The sequence below is a fragment of the Terrapene carolina genome, unplaced genomic scaffold (assembly GCF_002925995.2).
Source record: "Terrapene carolina triunguis isolate 2854851 unplaced genomic scaffold, T_m_triunguis-2.0 Scaffold68, whole genome shotgun sequence".
Taxonomy (NCBI): Eukaryota; Metazoa; Chordata; order Testudines; family Emydidae; genus Terrapene; species Terrapene triunguis.
In genome coordinates, this window is record NW_020664419.1 from 48,387,291 (window position 1) to 48,407,116 (window position 19,826).

At 38.6% G+C, this 19,826-nt stretch overlaps 1 protein-coding gene across 1 annotated transcript in view; it reads left to right on the top strand.

Annotated features, from left to right (window-relative positions):
- PDZRN4 (PDZ domain containing ring finger 4) overlaps positions 1 to 19,826 on the top strand; it is a 110,748-nt gene that overhangs the window by 55,206 nt on the left and 35,716 nt on the right. Inside the window, exons 2-3 of the mRNA XM_024201089.1 lie at positions 168 to 421; positions 2,261 to 2,363. Coding sequence (XP_024056857.1) covers positions 168 to 421; positions 2,261 to 2,363 — 357 coding nt within the window. The remainder of the gene's footprint in view (positions 1 to 167; positions 422 to 2,260; positions 2,364 to 19,826) is intronic.

Below are 19,826 nucleotides of genomic sequence, written 5' to 3' on the forward strand. Positions count from 1 at the left end.
CCCACCCAACCCTTATCTTCTCTCTTGCATAAGCACTATAGAAGATTGCAGTAGATAGCAGCATATGATTTAATATTCTGTACAAATCACTTATAATATGTGTTTTATACTCCTGTTTCTATAAGCCCTTTCAGTCCTAATTTGTGTAATGTTCTGTTTTCCTTTAGGTCAATGGGAAGGACCTCTCCAAGGCCACTCACGAAGAGGCAGTGGAAGCTTTTCGGAATGCCAAGGAGCCAATTGTAGTTCAGGTTTTACGGAGAGCACCCGTTAGTAAAACACATGGTAGCTCACAGGATGTTCAGCTTGTGGATGCTAGCACTCAGACCGACATCACCTTTGAGCATATTATGGCTCTGGCCAAGCTTAGGCCATCCACACCTCCAGTACCAGATATCTGTCCCTTTCTGCTTTCAGACAGGTATGGTTTACCTTTCTCTGTCACTTTTCCAGCCAACCTCATATACTATCTATATAATAAGATTCCGAGATTGTCACTCTCTCTCTCTCTCGCTCTCTCTCTCTCTGTCACTCTGAAGATACGAATGTCTGTACAGTCAGTGTGAAGCAATGGTAACAACTACAGGCAAGATTGAGAGCTCTCTTGTTTTAGAATATCACCAAGTTCAATCATCACTGGGATTTGCTGTCTGTCACCATACAATTTTTAAGTTCTCACCATATTCAGCTCTTTTTACACACATGACTTTATGAATTGCATCTGTGTGACAGCACTCATTGGTAACTTATAATATTAAGTATTCGTTTTCAGGAAACTAAGTGTTAACAAATGACTAAGTGTAGTGATAGCCTCACAGCTCTGTCTAGAAAACATCTCAGGAATACTGTCATCTCATTACTGTATAGCTGTCACTGATAGCCACAGTCCCACACTTGTTTCACTGCATCACCTCCTGAACTTCATTTGTGGATTAGAGCTGCAATAAGGAATCCTGGCTCTGATCACTTCATCTTCATACTATTTCTTCATCAAAAGCTTTATGCCAACAGTGAGCCTCGGTCAGGTAGATAGCTACTATAGCCAAAGCTGCCAAAAGGCTTATTAAGACCCAGAGAGAGCTGGCTTGTTGGCATTGTGTACATTTCTCCCTTACACAAAAGGAGAATCAAGGAAACTCATTAAATTAAGGTGGTTATCTAAAGCAAAACATTACTGAATAGATAAAGAGATTAAACATAAAATCCCATATCTTGAATGACAGTGTGTAATGAGTTATTGATTGATTAAATGAATATTTCCTCTGAAATTGTACAGAATTTAAATATTAGCGTAGCATATTTATGCAAAAATAGTGATCCATCCTTCTGGACCTCGCCTTATGAGTTACTCCACCTCTCTGTCAACGCTTCCCCTCTACTTTATCCAGTAGCTACAGGCAAAACCACAATCATACTAGAGATTTCCCATTGAACTCCCAATGTTCCATGGGTCTTTGCACAGGAGTGGCGTTGCAAAATGTATACCATATTTCACCTTGTCACAAATACATAGTCACAAAGTTCTGGGCAGGTTGGGTGGATCGTCAGCAGATCCCACTAGGGTAGTTTATGATCAGGATTCTGGTAATAGCTGTCTTTGTATCTGAGGCTACACATACGTTCATTTTATTTCAGGAAGACCTCATTCTTTTTGTCCAAAACCTATCCTGTGTGCTGGCATTTTCAAGAGTATAATTTCTCAAACACACCTTGGCAGCCTGTTGTGTCCATGTTGGAGAAGGCTGTAGAGTGCAAGTTACTCCTTTAAGGTCTGGAATAATTTGTGATCATTTAAGGGATTTAATATGGTAGAAATGTGATTAGTACAATGTTGTGCTAAGAAAGGCTCCTTCGTGTTGCTCTAGTATCTGAAGTGTATATCTGGATGCACGTAGAGATGGCACACATATCTGGAGTTAAGTACATTTAAGAGTATGGAAAAATCCTGAAGCTTATCAGCTAAGCAGTTTGGCTCAAAACAGACCCTGCTTCGTTCCTCTTCAAAAATAACCATGTGTGGATCTGACAGTAGAATTTTGCCTTTAGTGCTGTACTTGGCAAAATAAAATTAACTGGTCTCTGTGCATTTGAAAAGAGAAAAGCCCCAGCTCTTGCCTGGTTGTATTCCTTTCAGACTGTCAGATCACTCAGAATAGCATTCCAAAGATGAGAAAACTACAGAGAAGGTTTTTTTTATCCTTTTTTAATTTGAAAAACTATTGTCTCATCTATTCCTGTTGTACTGCTTTGTCCCACATAGCTGCCATTCTCTTCACCCAGTGGAGCATGAATTTTATGAAGGTAATGAGTATCTTTCCAGCCTGCCTGCTGATGCAGATAGAACAGAGGACTTTGAGTATGAGGTAAGAGCATTAGCATGCTGCAGCTTTTCTTTTTACAATTACAGGTACTGTATTTATGGAGCTGATATCCAAGTCCTGTGAGAAGAACAATAGCAGGAATGCTCTTTTTAAAAAAAAATAATTACCGGAGCAAATTCTCTCCCTCAGTCACACCTGTACATGGGTATAAATGGAAGCAGAATTTTGCCACGTATGTCTGAGTTTAGAAGGCTTATTATACACATACCATAGTTGTGTGATGGAAACTGTAGTTCAGTTGCTCTGCTTTTTGCAGTTTTGAAACTTTGAAGAAAGACTTTCAGAAATTAAAAAACTAACTAGAAGCTTCATTGCTTTTTCTTCTCATTTTCAGAAATAATTGGCCACTTTTCTACCACCTTAAGGATTGAGAGCAAGTATACACAGCACATGGTGTTTTTTATTATTAGACCATGTTTAGCCTTTGCTCAGCTATACACTGTACAGTATTTTAAATAACACGTATATAAGTTATTAAGTAGCTTTCATGAAAGTAGGGAAAATATTCTTTCTTCCTAATATTTGCTCTCCCTTAATAGTACATAAAGAAACCTTTTAAAGGTTTCAGATAACTGCTTGACATTTGGAAATAAAATGGATTGGGAAAGCTTTAGTAAATAGGCACATTGTTCACTTTTATCTTCTTTTTTTATGTTCTTTTCTGCTTACAACCTGGGGAAACTGAAGGTCTTCCCCTAGGAACACGGAAAATCAAATAAATCTACTTGGTGAAGCTAACTCAGAACAAACAAACGTTTATTTGAACTCTTCAAAAAATCATTGTTAGGGATTAGTGAAATCATTATTTCTTCCCAATTGGACTTTGGTATGATATCTAATAGCGGGAAAGTCTTGGGGCTTATGTTCTATTTCGATTCCACATGGCTAATGTAATTTTAACTTCTTTACTGAGTGTGTGTGTGTTTGTTTGCAGCAGATCTGGCTTATGTCTATCAGAGAGACTATTTGTCTGATAATATTTTTTTAAATGACAAAATAGACAGCCAGAAAGAGAATACATTTTAAAAATCTTAACTTGTTAATAAAAGTTTTTTCCCATTTTATCAGAATATTAGTAAAACATTAAAAATGCAGACAGATTTTACATTTATATAGAGTCTAGTACAGTGGAATCATGTCCTCTTTATGACCATTATTAATCCCTAATAATAGCCGGCATAAGTATTATGACAGTGGTAAATGCTCAGGCAGGTTCTCAGTAGCCTGTAATCTCTACTAATCACACCATCATAGTCATTAATTTACTGTCAGCTGTGATTCAATTGCCCAAGGCAAACCCATTGAGTGACTGAAATAAAGAATGTTTCACATAAAATTTAAATAGGAAAGGAGCTGTCTGGCTTCCATTGTGGAGAATAATTTGCTCCACAAAACAAGAGAGGAGGGAATGACTACATCTTGCATCCTGTAACAAAAAAGGCTCCAAACACAATTTCTGTAACTCAGGAAAGAACAAAAGCCAGCCCCTATGTTTAAGGCTATGTCTTCACTACCCGCCTGAATCGGTGGGTAGAAATCGATCTCTCGGGGATCGAATTATCGCGTCTCGTCGGGACGCAACAATCGATCCCCGAATCGACGCTTGTACTCCACCAGCACAGGTAGGAGTAAGCGCCATCGACGGAGGAGCCGCGGAGGTCGATTTGCCACCGTCCTCACAGCGGGGTAAGTCGGCTTGGATACGTTGAATTCAGCTACGCTATTCGTATCTTAAATCGACCTCTTTCCCCCCCCCCCCGTAGTGAAGACGTAGCCTAAGTTTCTATGTTAAATTCAAGTTCTGATGATGTGACATACATGGACCCATTGGTAATGGTAAGCATAAGAGGTACATGCATCTCCAGAAACATATGCACTCTTTTTTGGATATACAGTCTTGCACCTAGGTGTACAGAATAGTATTTGCACACGCAAATCTGTTAATTTTAAGTGCAACGGAGTCCTGCATTTTAGAAAATGTAGGAATAAAGTGAGAATTGCTAAATCTCAAACTGAATTAGCTCTTGCCATGGAAATTAAAATAAATAATAAGAAGGTTTCTTTTACTTATATAAATAGAAGGAGAATAAGGAAGGATGAGGTTGGACCACTGTGCAGTGTGGATGGGAAGGAGATTAAAGATAAAAATAGTCTAGATATGGCCCCAAAACTAAATGAATACTTTGATTTGATTTGCAAAAGTATAATATAGAACATGACTATGAAGGTGTAATGGCTGATGGAAATAAGTGTACAGAAATGAAAATTATCACACCTGAGCTGGAATGAAAACTTAAAGAGCTTAATGCACTCAAATCAGGAGGACCAAATAATTTCCATCCCACAATACTGAAAGAACTGGCACATGAGATTGCTAGTCTGGTAGCAATGATTTTTAATAAATCTATCTGTCTATTTGGGAGTAATACCATATAGCTGGTGCATAATTAGTGCCATACCTATATTTGAGAGAGGGGGGGATTTGGGCAATTACAGACCTGCTAATCTGACTTCAGTAGTATGCAAGGCTTTCAAACAAACTATGAATAAAAGAATAATTGAATTAATGAAAGAAAATGGGGATATAATGCAACATGGGTTTACCAAAGGTAGATCATGCCAGAATAATCTGATTTCCTTCTTTGAGAAAATAACTGATTTTTTAGATAAGGGAAATGCAGTAGATCTAATGTACTTGGACTTCAGTAAAGCATTTGACATAGTACAACATAGGATTTTTTTTAGTTAAATGAGGGAAGATGGAAATTAGCACAAGATTTGTAAGGTAAATAAGGAACTAGCTAAATGGGACAAGGTGATGGGTTGTGCTTAAGGGTGGCCTATCAGACTAGCGGGTGTTTACTAGTGGAGTTCCTCAGGGATTGGTCTTGGAACCAGTCTTGTTCAATATTATTATTAATGACCTTGGCACAAAAAGTAGGAGTGTGCTAATGAAATTTGTTGAGGATACAATGTTGGGAAGCATTGTCAATACTGAGGAAGATCAGAATATTTTACAAGAATGTCTGGATGACCTTGAAGACTGGAGTGGCAGAAATGGGATGAAATTCAGTAGTACAAAAGTGCAAGGCCATGCACTAAAGATCTAATAATAAGAGTTTCTTCTACAAGGTGGAAGCCTCATAGTAGAAGAGAGACCAGGGTGCGTAGTCAAGGATGATTATGGGTCACCAATATGATGTGGCTGTGGAAAAGGACGTATCAGTTGAGGCATTTTCAGTAGTGATAGAGACGCATAAATGCTATTGTATGAGGCATTGGTAAGATCTCATTTGGAATACTGCATACAATTCTGTTCACCCATGTTCAAGAAGGATGAATTCAAACTGGAAGAGGTGCAGGGAAGAGCTACTAGGATGATCAGGAGAATAAAGGGCCTTTTTTATGAAAGAAGACTGAAAGGACTTGGCTTGTTTAGTCTAGCAAAAAGAAGGCTGTGAGGGGATATGATTGCTCTCTAGGAGGCAAGTTAAAGGGTAAATACCAGGGAGGGTGAAGAGTTAGTTAAGCTAAAGAACAATATTAGCACAAAAACAAATGGGCAGAAACTGGCCGTGAACAAATTCAGGATGGAAATTAGAAGAAGGATTCTAACCATAAGAGGGGTAAGGCACTGGAAGGACCTCACAATAGGAGTTGTGGGGGGAACCCATATAATTAGTTTTAAGAGAGAGCTGGGCAAATTTATGAGTGTGATTGTCTGATGGGGTTGCTTGTGAGGGTAGAGCTCAGCAGCCCTGGGCTCACTTCTGGTTTATGTCTTATATTCCTAAAAGCTCACACTTTAGGGCTTCAGCCAATCATCTACAGGGGTCAGGAAGGGACTCCTCCTCCCTCCCCCAGTGTATTCTGTGGAGTCTTTTGGTCTCCTTCCTCTTAAGTATCAGTGATGGTCATAGCTGAAGATGGGACACTGGACAGAGTAGGCCAGGGCTCTGAGGTGGCACAGTGCATTCTCTCTCTCATGCTTGACTGGCTGATTCTTGCTCACATGCTCAGGGTCAGGAAGGAATTTCCCCCCATCAGACAGGCAATGACCTTGGGGTTTTTTGCATTTCTGTGAAGTGTGTGGGTGCAGGTCAGTTACCAGGACTATCTGGATACATCTCACTTAACTAGTTCCCTGCCATTGTAGGTGCCTTGAGCACTGATGCATCTCAATCCCTCCTACTCTCTCCCTGTGGCATGTAATAGTCTAATCTCCTGCAGGCTATAATACTTTGGCCTCATTTCAGTTGTTGGGGTTACTGTGCCGTAGTTAGGTGTGTTGTCTGCATGTGACATACAGCAGGTCAGACTACATAATCTGGTGGTCCCTTCTGGTGTGAAACTCAGTGACTTTATTTTTATGCACTAATGGCTCAATCCAAACCCACTGAAGTCAATAGGAGTCTTCCCATTGATATCAGTGGCTTTGGATCAAGCCTTAATGCCTCTTTGCAAGCACAGCTATACATGTGGTCCAAACTGAGAAGAGGTAGGAGAATTAACGATAATTGACAATCCGTGTGAAATCCTGACCACATTGAAATCAATGGCAAAACTTTCATTGACTTCAGTAGCAAAAGGATTTCACCCTGTAGCCTCAATATGTCTTATTGTCTCCAAACATTTCAGCAGTCCTAGTTAATATCAGGTATTCAAGGGGTAGCCCCACATTAAGTATGCCATCATTGATCAGAAAAATATGAGTATCAGCCTTAAAGTTGAATAGTCTTTTTATTTGTTGGGTATTGTCACAAGCTTAACATGACTTTAATTTTTGAGTTAATTTCCTTTGCTGGTACTTTTTCATACCAACACTATAAAATAAATTCCTTCTCTTTCAAAGGCTGCTGAGTAAGGGTTTGAAACTAAACAGACCTATGTTTCCAAAGTTTACACACGGGAGCATTCTCATTGTAGTCAGTGAGACTACTGATGTGAGTAAAGTTGCTCAGGTGCTTAAGTATTTGCAGGTTTCAGCCCTAAATGTGTATTTATGGACTTGCTAAAATGTTGACTCCATAACGATTTAGGAACTTTCTGAAAGGTGTGGCATTGGCCCAACAGACCAAAACAGATCTGTCTGTCTTGTGAATGCATATTTAGAGACTTTTCAACACATGGATTATTTAACCAATAGACCTAAACTGATCTGTCTATCTTGTAAATACATATTTAGGGGCTTTTTAACATGAGGATTACTGAGCTGATAGCCTGTAACAGCTCCCTTCAGAGCTGTGATAGCCTGCAAATACCCCTTGAAAACATTATAGTCAGTCATGTCAATGTGATCATGGCCCCTGCATGCTAAAAACCCTAATGCAGTTTTCATGCAAATAGTCACTATGCATGCACAGTGACTGTATTTCATAAATAAAATAACTTAGATTGATCCCCCACCTTCTGTATCTATACAAAGAAACTAACCCATGTTATGGACCCGTGGCCTACAAAATTGATGCTGTTTCTGAGCTGGAGGTTTATAACATAACCCCATCAATTTAGCATGGAGCTTCTAATTACAACTATTAAATCAAATTTTAGATTTAATTTTCTTAAAGACAGAAAGAGAGAGAAAGGGGGAAGTCAGGCCTTGGCTGAGACCTCATAAGCCAATTTCAGCTTCAAGCAACTATAACGATAGCGATATGAATGAACAGAAGCACTGTAATACCTTAGTTACATATCATAAGATTGTGCTGTTTTTTTTTAATTTTCCTACTGGATTCAGATTTTCCCCCGAACCTTCTAAAAATTGGATTAAATCAAAAAGAGCCCTTAGCAATTAAAAGGCAGATATCAAATTCAGCAGCCACCAGAAGTGATGTCAAAGAAAAAGTTTCAAGAAATACATTGCTCCTTAACTGGAGTCCTAATAAAGACATATTTGTTATAAACTAGAACAGCTAAAGTTATGAGCAAGGCTGTAGTTTTCCATTTTAATTATATCTGATTGGTGGTGGTGGTGGATTGAGGTAAAAATACTGTAGGCTTTTAATGGAGAAGAGAATATTTCTCACCACGTGGCTTATAGTTGTCAGCTTTATGCAGCTGCTAGTCCGTTAAGGGGTAGTACTAATTGATAGGTCAGAAGTAGCTTGGAAAAGCTGGGCTTTACAGCATTATATGGATTTGCTGAGCTACTTCTTCATAATACCCTAGAAATTAATGCTAAAAACTGGAAGCGCTACTTACTATATTCAGATATTTTAGTGAGATACTTTTTCAAGTATAAAGTATAATTTTTCATTTTAAATAACCTACCTACAATATTAGTTAGGATACTATGTGTGTGTCTGTGTGTAGAGCTCTCAATTCCACTAGAGTCCTTCTAGTTTTATCAACATCTTTTTCCAGCTGCTAGCACAATCTTTTCATATAAATATATAGAAAAAGGTGGACTGCACGTTAAAGTTATTTATGAAAACCTTCTTAACTACTCTCGTGTCTGATAATTGACACACTTTAGATTGTTTTAGTTGTATATCTAAAAATATTGCACTGCTTAGAGTTTTTATAAAGATGTGTTCAAGATTTCTTCCCTTTAATTCAAGAGAAGTCTTGAGCTGCTATAACTGTAATACCTATCCTGTGATCCTTCTGACAGTCAGTGCAGACTATAAAAAAGAAAGACAGTTAAAAATGAAACAGTGGTATAGCCTTAGGTTTTATTGTAATCATTTGAATAACACACTATAATAATTAAAGTGAACCAATTTTAGCACACATTTGGCCTACTAGAGCTCAAGGAAATGCATTTTATAGGAATTTTTATATAAAATCCCTGAGGTTTAAATAGTCATGATTTACACAAAGACACATGGGTTTTAGCCCACGAAAGCTTATGCCCAAATAAATTTGTTAGTCTCTAAGGTGCCACAAGGACTCCTCCTTGTTTTTGTCTAAATATAGTTAGCACTACATTCAAATAAGCAGCGTAGTGGTAATAACAGAATATTGCTTTACTTTTAATATACCGCCTTTCATTTCAGAATTGCAGACTTGCTTTTCAAATATTAATTAACTAATCCAACATCTCTCTAGTGAGATACATAAATATTATTGTAACCATTTTACAAGTGGGGGAACTAAGCGTAGACACATTAAGTGACTCGCCCAAGGTAGTACAGCCAGTCAGTAAGAAAGGTGGGAATAGAACCCAGGAGTCCTGACTAATAACACTCCTATTTTAGCCACTAAATCACACTTCCCTCTTTTCATTTGATATGGAGATCACTGGATCATTTAGATGAAGTAAGATGTCAGGTCAGTTGCTGTTGTGCTTGTTTGTTCTTAATTTTTATATGTATTTAGAATCACTCCCTACAAAATGCTGACATTCAAAGCAGATGAAATTGCTGTCATCTGTAGCTGTCACAGGTAATGAATATCCCAATTTACAGACTTGGATTTTGCCTCTAACTAGCAAACATCACTGAAGAAGAGGACACAAAACTGACATTGGCAAATTTATCAAAGTTATTACCATTCATTGTGTTTTAGAACAAGAGGAAAATATATGAAGTCAGTGATATTCATTTTGTTTCATGATTTCATAAAACAAACACAAGGTTACTCCTCATTTCACCTGAAAGATAATAAAACATTTTCCTCGTTGTCAGGGCTTAGGTTTTCCAAAGAAAATGAAGAAAAGTGAGCTTAGTTTTTCAGCAATGTATTGTTTGGGCAACATTACAATACATGGTGTCTATTATTCATTCTAAGAATGAAGAGCAAGGTGCTTGCAGTGTTTTCCTATTTGTAGAATTCTGTGGATTGTAAATCATCCATTTTGATGAAGATTTATCTTTAGGCAATTTTTATACTATTATGATACACTGTCATGTATTCTTTATATGCCCCATATTTTGCAGTAAAACTATTATAGAAATCTTTAAGAGTTTTTAAATGTTTTATTGGTACTATTGTTCATACACTTCCACCTTAAAAGCCAGGCTGTCTTAATATCATGGATCCAACTATACAGACCTGAGAAGGAAGAAAATTATAACTACTACTTTTCCTTTTAAAATGTCTTAAAATAGTGTTAGTATAATAGTAGTAGTAATAATGTAGTCACAATATGTAACCGTAATGTAGTAATAATAATTAGGGCTGTGTGTCTGTCACAGAGGTCGCGGAAGTCATGGATTCCGTTACTTTCTGCGACCTCCAGGACTTCTGCAGCAGCCAGTGCGGCAGACCCCGGGGCCAGCCATTCTGGTCGCTGTTGGAGCAGCCCCACAGCAAACCACTGGAGTGGCCCCATAGCCAGCCACACCATCTGATATGCTGACTATGTTCCAGGGCCAGCCGTATTGGCTGCTGCTTGGGCAGCCCCAAGCAGTTGCTCCCAGGGACCACCTGAGCAGCGGCTGGCCCTAGGGGCTGCCTGAGCAGCAGTCCTGGGGGTGTGGAAGGGGGGAAACAACAAAATGTGATATAAAAATGACTTTGGATAATTTTGTATGCCTGTTTTCATGATCAAATGTTTGGCTTAATTTACGCTTATATATTGTACTATGTATATATCATAAAGCAGATAGACATATAGGTGAGCTGGTATTGCGGCTGGACCCTTAACCTATGCACTTTCTGACTTTTTCTGATTTAAATGTGCAAACTTAACATTATCTTTTCACAGTATTTTCCTTTTAACAGACAGATTGCAGTGTAGGCAACTGTATTAATTTCTCACAGCTGTCTAGAATTGAAACATTATCTTCGGCAACTTGATTTTAATTAATCCAAAATAGCTTTCACACAGTTTTAGGTCAAGAATGTCCAAACATGTGGAATTGTATCTGTTTTAAAAGTCTGAAATCGTAGCTGCCTGTTCTGTTGGCCAGATAAATGTTCTTCACAGCAGATGTTAGCACATCTGTTGTATCTCCTGTATTGTGATTGGCTGGATAGATGTTTAGAATGTGATGATGAGGCAAATAAATCTTCTCACTCATTTCAATCCTAAAGCAGGCAGTCAGCAGTAATAATGATGTATATACAGCCAAGTGCTGGGCAGTAACTTTGAAATACAAACAAAAATAAAGTATGAATTTACTCAGAATAAGTGAATAGGTTGTAAAAAGTGAAGGCTAATTATGCCAAGCTGATCCTCAGTTAATTTGAATTTGAGATGTGACAATCATATAAACCTTAGGATTTTGTGTAACTAAACTCATCAGCTAGAAAAGGACATATGCTGCAGTTTAGAGTGAGCTGTAAGTTATAACAGGGGGCTTTTTATTAGACATAAGGAGAGTTGGGAATCCAGGTTTGGGAGCAGCTGACGCCTACAAGGTTGTGCCTTGGAAGGAAAAGAAGTTACCCACAGTAATGACCTAAGATCTTTGACAGTGAGAAAATCCTTCATTTTTTAATTCTCTAACCTCCCTCCTTTGGTTACTCCCCTTCACACAGTTCTCCTTCGTGTTATTTTAATAGGCCTGGCTCTGTGCCCTGAAGTTTGTCAGACTTGAGTGCTGTCACACCACCAAAGTATGGGGTGAATTCCAAAAGTTGGGGTCCTCACCTGAAAAGACCTTGCCATTAGTCTTAGAGCCCATGACTGTGGGAAAGGACAGCAAAAAACATGTCAGCCAATCTCAGCTGCACCGGGGTATAAAGTGGGAGGTGGGGGCTCTTATAGGTCCCAGATCATCCAAGGCTTTAATATGCAACACACGGGATGGCAGACAGAAATGAAAAAGAAGTCAATGCAAAGATTTGAGCAGTCATATGCTCATAGTGTCTCACCTCATTCAGTAAGAGCAGCTTATTCTAATCTGCACCAACTAAAGATTCCATGTTGCCTTGAAATAACCATGCTTGAACCAAAGAGTGAATTACAGTCACTTAGCCTGGAGGTAACTAAGACTGTCAACAGGCCATTATAAATACTGTATCAGAGAGAAAAAATTGCAGCCTCTGTGCCAGCTGCAGATGATAATGAGAGCTACAGGTCATGGAGAATCCAGGAGTAGGGCTGGTTGAAAATTTGGTGTTGAAACCTGTTTTCAGTGGCAAATTGGGTTTTTGACTAACTGGAATTGTGTGCTGAAAGTGTCTGCTTTCCTCAAAAAAAAAAAAAATCATTTTCTTTTGTCAGAAAACCCCAAATCCAAAAAGTTTTGGCCTATAGTCAAAAATGGTTCAGATTTTGCCAGAAATTTGTAGGGGTTTTGTAGCTTTCAGCTGAACATTTTCAGTTTTAGGCCAAAATGTTTTGATTTTCAGTTGCTCAAAAATAAAGCAATTTTAGTTTTTGTGATTTTGTTTTTTGATGCCAAGGGAAAAATTTTCACTGCAAATTCATCTGAAAATGAATTTTGTTTTCATTTTTTGTCAAAATTTGTCAAATTTCTGACAAGGTCAATCCAAGAACAGTGATGACTCCAGTAGAACTAAGCCCTGGTCTACACTGTGGGGGAGGAGAGGGAGATTGATCTAAGTTACGCAACTTCAGCTACGTGAATAACGTAGCTGAAGTCGACATACTTAGATCAACTTACCGTGGTGTCTTCACCGCTGTGAGTCAACTGCTGCCACTCCCCCATCAACTCTGCCTGCGCCTCTCGCCAAGCTGGAGTACAGGAGTCGACGGGAGAGTGCTCAGGGATCGATTTATCGCGTCTAGTCTAGTCCCTGCTGGATCGATCGCTGCCCGCTGATCCGGCCGTAGCGAAGACATACCCTTAGAGGCTCTACGTCAATTTAACTAAAGGACATATCATAAATTTTACAATAAGTGCCACCATGACCCCAGCACATTCCCCTAATCTAATGCTTCCCCCTGCCAAGTAGCATTGCTTCCATTTTGTCAGGACTGATCAACACCATTTGGAATTCATTCAGGCCCTTATCTCAACAAGGCACTAGCAAAGAAGGGAAACTGTAGAATCTGGGCTGACTGAAAAGGAGACCTACAGCTGAGTATTCTCAGCATACTGATGACACCTCAACCCAAAACTCCTCTCCCTGTCTCTCCCTCACATCTCACATAGGCATTGAACAGGAGTGATGGCCAAGGCTGGACCCAGGAAGGATGCTGAATAGGCACAATTGTTCAGCCCTACCCTGTGGATCTCTCTGAGAAGAAGGCACAAACCCACTGAGGGAAACCTCTGTCAATCTTAGACCATCCACAAGTAGATCAAAATAATTCTAATAAGATCAGCATGGACAGTTTTCCATGGTGAGGGTCAGAAACAAGGAAAATCACCTGAGGAAAAAGAAGATATAATATCATATCATCATATCATATCATATCATATTAATTAAAGAGACAAATGAGACTGAGAGAAAATAGAGAGACTGAAACAGATACAGAGAGAGAGATTTAGTCGAGGGTAAAATGAGATAAATTGAGGCTGAGAATAAATGTAAAGTAGATTTATTTAAAATAACAAATATAAGTTGAGGGCATGTTGTTTTCTAGTTTGTGTAATTGTCCAGAAAAATCAATGCAATGTATTTGCTTTTTGTTAGCGTCTAAGGTGCTGTACGTTTACTACATCCTACAGGGTGGGATTATTGAGGTTGTCTTCTGACAAGCATCTGGAAATTCACTGTTACTTGTAATGGCTAGTAGAGGGGAAACTGGAGTTCAAGTGGATGTTTGTAACTAACTGGAGGATGTGCTGATAGCTGTGGAGCCTTTTGCAGCCAGGAAGTTTATAATCCTTAAAGAATTTTTCTTCTCTTTGACTTGCTTATGAGACACACTCCCTTTAAAGTCTGCCATGAGTCTTTTAAGCTCGAAGCTTAAACATGCTTTAAAAGTAAGTCAGCTAGGCCAGATTCACCATGTGAGTGCCCACTGGCTTTAAAATGTTGTGCATGCAAGTCCCATACTTTTACCCCTTTTGTCCCACTCTGGCACATTTAAATTTTCCCATTGGAAATGATTCAGTGATCAAAGGATTGCAGTGCTCTAACCAAGCAGGAAAATTTTCTCTTCACAGAACCAGCTCTCCTAGTCCAGCTCTGCGGCTTCTCTACTCCAGACCTACCCACTTGCCCTCCCCAAGCCACTTGCCCATCAGCTGTTACTCACCTCTCACCCACTGCCCTAACCAGCCAACATGCTGCTCCTCCAGTCTATGCAGCTGACCTATAGATTCCAAGGCCAGAAAGGACCACTGTGATCAGTCAGACCTTCTGTATAGCACGGGCCATAGAACAGGTGCACGGGTTAGTGGTCAGCAGATTACAAGTGCAGCTGCTGAGGAGTGTTACCTCATGTTCAGCAGCTGCAGTTGGTGCTCCTCACTGCTGCTGCTCTCCAATGCAATATAGCACCATATGCCAACTGTTTATTCTGTAATAGCCTAAGGAAGATAATGGTTTATTGGTATGAGATCTGAGATCAGGCTTGCTTACTACTAAAAGATTTGTCACCTATTTGTCGAGGTCAGTAGTTATTAAAAAATTCTTCACCCAAAATAGTGGTGTTCAAGTGTTGGAATCACATGTACTGTGTATATCCTGGTACCACTTTTCTAACAGTGGGTATTATTTTTCTAACATATGCTGACATCTGACAGCGTCCTGCACATGGACACAGAGCAGCATATGACCTTAACTGTAACTATAGAGATGGGGATGAGAGAAAAGTGATCATATTTTTAAATGCCCTTTTCATGCTATTATTTTTGCTTTTGGATCTGGTATTTGAGAAATGCTTGCTGGAATCTTCTGCTTGTGCTGCAATGTAAACAAATCTAAAACTAAAACAGACTAAAAAAGGGGGGGGATTAAAAGACAGTTTATCCTATAGGGTCCCCACCCCTTGGATAGAGTATTGTCTTTCCCCACCATGTGAAATGGAGATAAACCTCAGTTTCTTTGTGGTAAGCTACCAACCAAATCCATCCTGGCAAATCTGATATCCAATGTGATTTGTCTTTTTCAATGCTTTCTATGAGAAGTCAGGACAGTCTTCTGTCAAAATTGATAAGTGAGAAGACAGTGGGGAATGCAATTTTATTTGTAACAGCACAGCTGCCAGCAATTCCAGCTTGTTTACATCTAGACTGGCTCTGTCTTGCTCCATAGCTTTTCTATTTCCATCCAAATAGCCCCCAAATACATTGTGGATGTGCCTGCCTATGTAAAATCTGCATAACGTAACACAATGGGAGTGTTAGAGAGGAAAAACGATGGCCATTTCATTAGGTTATTTTCACAACTGAAGAATTTCAATTGCTTTAAAAGAGAAATCTTGAACTTGACCAATTCTCTGTAGGCATTTAGCAGAATGGGTTGTAAATTCTATGAAATAGGAAAGCCCAAGGGGTAACTGGAAAGAGTGCAGCTAAAATCCTAAGGTGATCATTACCTCCCACAATGATGGTATCTGAGGAATAAGAGTGCTGCTTTTTTTGATTAAAAATACTTCTTTTTTAACAATACAGTGGCCGGTGTTTGGTAAATTAAATCTATAGAAAAATGGAAACTTTAGTTTACTCTTTTGTGTATGAACGGAATGCAACCCTGTATGTTGGCCTCCAACATTTATTGTAGATACATGACGCAATTCTATATGCTAAACACTTCTCATGAATATCCTTTAGTTAACCTGTGTTATATAGACATTAACATGTTTCCTGGAAGATCCTCTAACAAGAGAACATAAGTCTATGTGGCCTTCTGATAATTCTTAGATCTATGGAAACTTTATTTTCATTTAGTCTAACTTGCCTTCCCTATGGAATCTTAAGCTTTTCTAATGTTTTTATTGATACATTTAAGAAAGGCCCAAGTCATAGGCCTTTTCCTTATATAATCTCTCCTGTAAACTGATCCTTTACAGTGGCCTACCCTGAACATGCAGTTATCATAAAGATGAAGTGTTAGAGAGTCTTTTTATGTTTAATTGTTATTAGGCATGACAAATAATGAACTTTTCCAGTTAACTGAAAATTTCTGTTGTCTTTTGCCATTTCTGATATTGCAGATACTAATAAAGATTTATTGTTCTGAGCTGGATTTATCATAGAATAAAATAAATTAGAGATGGAAATGTAAATCATCTACTCTGGTCATTTAAGCCTATTGGGTCACGTAAGCCAGTGGTTCTCAACCAGGGGTATGCAGAGGTCTTCCAAGGGGTACATCAACTCATCTAGATATTTGCTTAGTTTTACAACAGGCTACATAAAAAGCACTAGCATAGTCAGTATAAACTAAAATTTCATACAAACAATGACTTGTTCATACTGCTCTATATTCTATACACTGAAATGTAAGTACAATATTTATATTACAGTTGATTTATTTTATAATTATATGGTAAAAGAAAAAACAAGCAATTTTTCAGTAATAGTATGCTGTGACACTTTTGTATTTTTATGTCTGATTTTGTAAGCAAGTAGTTTTTAAGTGAGATGAAACTTGAGGGTACGCAAGACAAATCAGACTCCTGAAAGGGGGTACAGTAGTCTGGAAAAGTTGAGAGCCACTAATATAGGACACCCCTTTGCCAGTTTAGGAATGTTCTCTACATACACTATATTCTTAAGTGTTTTGTTCAATCCTGTTTTTAAATGGCTCCAGATTGCCTATGGAGATTATTTGGGAGAGTAATTTACCTGACTGGCATGTTTTAAAAAACCACACAGGATTACTTAATCAACATATTTTTAAAAGGCCTCCTAAAAGACCAGAATCTAAAATTTTGGCCCCAGAAATAGAATTACTGAAATTCCTTTGTTAAAAGTTCAGTGAAGAATTCACCAACTTCCTGCATCTGCATGGAGATAAGTGGTCTGGTGAAGAATGCTCAGTAATGTCTAAAGTTCACTGTTGAAGTTATTTTTCCTGGCATTCAGATTTCATTTCATTTTTTTTCCGTTTCATCCCATTACTCCCATCCATTGTCAAAGATAGAAGTGGTAAACAAAGATTCTGCCTCCAATGAATCTGTGGAACAGGAATGAAATCATAATTTGGATTAGGGACCTAAAGTGTGAGGTTTTGTTTAAAACACCAAACTTCTGCTTTCAGGATGCACTTTTACTCTTTGTGAAGTACATACTGTTGTCATCAGAACATGACATTCACCTCTCCTGCCTTATCAGACAAATTAAGTGATAGAAATGGTGGTGTAAAATAAAGCCCAGGGAACATCTTTCAATCTCCTGCTGATTGCTCCTTCTGCTACAAACCCACTCTCTTGTTTCCTCAGTGTGTTCATCACACCATTTTACAACCACACCAATGTATTGGTGTGTAACTAACATCAGCATTGATAGCCCCTCTGAATTTGACCCTATGCTTTTGGAAGCATGATGGTGCTTTTAGATTTTTAATATCATAGGGCTTGATTATGGGTGGAGGACAGGTTAATACAGTTCTACCGTCTTTCTCGTCTGTACTTTTAGTTCCCTCCACAGAGATAATGTGTATTATCTCAGACATTGTTTGTAGTAGCTACTTTGATTTTACCAGCATTATTAGCTAATGATTGCAAATAACTTGTGTGCCTCAGACATGGAAGTATGAGGTTTAAGCCTTACAAGAAACAGCAGCCTAAATGTTTGGTGATTCTCCATTCTGAAAGGGGATATTCTATCAGTTATATAGGTAAAAGAGAGAGCATCATTAGAGTGATACTATCAGTGCAGTCTGCCATATGGAATGCTGATCCATAACAATGAATAGGCCCAAAGCATTTCCGAGTCTGGAATCAGAATAGGAGAGGCGACAATAACATAAGATTATTGGACAAATTTATGACACTGGAAGAGATTCCCTTACTTGGTTTCCATGGGTTACAGAGAACCACTAGCAAGAAGCAGGTAACATTAAGCTGTCTGTGTTAACAGAGTATGATAACCCTGATTGTAAGCGTAGAGAGCAGCCAAGTCATAACTACATATAACAGGTCACACCCCAGAATATCATTTCACCTCATTTCACTCCGATACAGAAAGGTACTTAAGCACATGCCTAACTTTAAGTATGTGAGTAGTCCCACTGACTTCCAGAAATGGCCTAATACCTGATGCTTCAATGGAATAAATGTAGTTTCCACTGTAACGTTAGGTTTGTTGGGGTTTTTTTAAGTATAAAACAAAATAGAAATTGATATTTTTCTCTTAGCTCATTCTTTATCCACCGATTCTTTAAATTACTCTGCTCTTGGCCCGTGCTGTTTCAATTAATCATTTTGTCACAAGTGCCATTAGCAGGATGAAAATTAAAGTAGTTTCTTAGGCTTTTTTCAGATCACAAAGAAGAGTTGAGATACAAATAGTCATTTCTGTTTTGCTTTATTGTATTGTTTATATTTTCTTTCTAAACTTTATAGTGAAAACTACACTTCATCCTCTGAAGCATCAGGTATTGGGTGAATCCTTGAAGCAAAATATATACAGGGCTCAATGAACCTTGATTTATTTTATCATTGTAATTCTTGCAGTCCTAGATTACAGCACATCATTAGCTTGTATTAAAATTTCTGCTCTCCAAACACTCAGATGAAAGAATCTGGGGGAGGGGGAGACTAATTTTTCTTTCTTTTTCTGACATTACAAATGGTTGTATGTAACTAGTGGTGGGTAACTTTGGATCAATTTGTAGCCAGGCAGTTTGGATAATCACTCAAAGGTATAGAAACTGACCAGAATCCAGGGAGGCTTCCATATTCTACCTCCCTCCGGTGTCCTTCAAAATATACCCCTAAGTCCCAGATCATCCTATCTTTTTGTGAGGTCCCCAGTAGAAGGATTTGTTGGTGCCCTGGACATTAGAGCTTTGGGGTAGAATTGACAGCCTTTTCATCCCCTATAGAGTGCAGGGCTTGGGGGGGAAACTCGCTGTGTCTGACTTCCCACCAGCAGTGGGGTCTGAGGGATTCCTCCAGCCCAGCTACTCTCTCCTCCTCCTTTTATACAACAGGACCCAATAACCCCTCCACTAGGCTGTGGTGACCTCATCTTTTAAAACTGTAAATGCTCTAGGGGGTTTCCTCACAATTTCCACAATAGACTGCTACATACTTGTTAATCTGAGAGATCACAAGCATCCTTTTCCCTCATTTCCTGCCCGTGAGAGTTGCTCAAAGGAGGCTGGAGACCTAGTGCAGGGCCTGGATTTAAAGGCACACTACGTTGGTGTGTAAATTACATGAAAACCCAGAGTTCCTTTGCATTGAAGAAGGTTGAGCTAAATGGGGCCAGGTGGAAGGGTCTAATATGGTTTATACATAGGTGAAATGACTTAAAGTATTCTCACTCTCATCCATTTTACAGAAATGCAATACATGCATTCAAATCACAGTGTCTGTTTGGGACCATTACTACAAGGGCTGTCAATTAATCACAGTTAACTCATGCAATTAACTCAAAACAAATTAACTTGATTAAAAAAATTAATCGTGATTAATCGCAGTTTTAATCGCACAGTTAAACAATAATAGAATATCATTTATTTAAA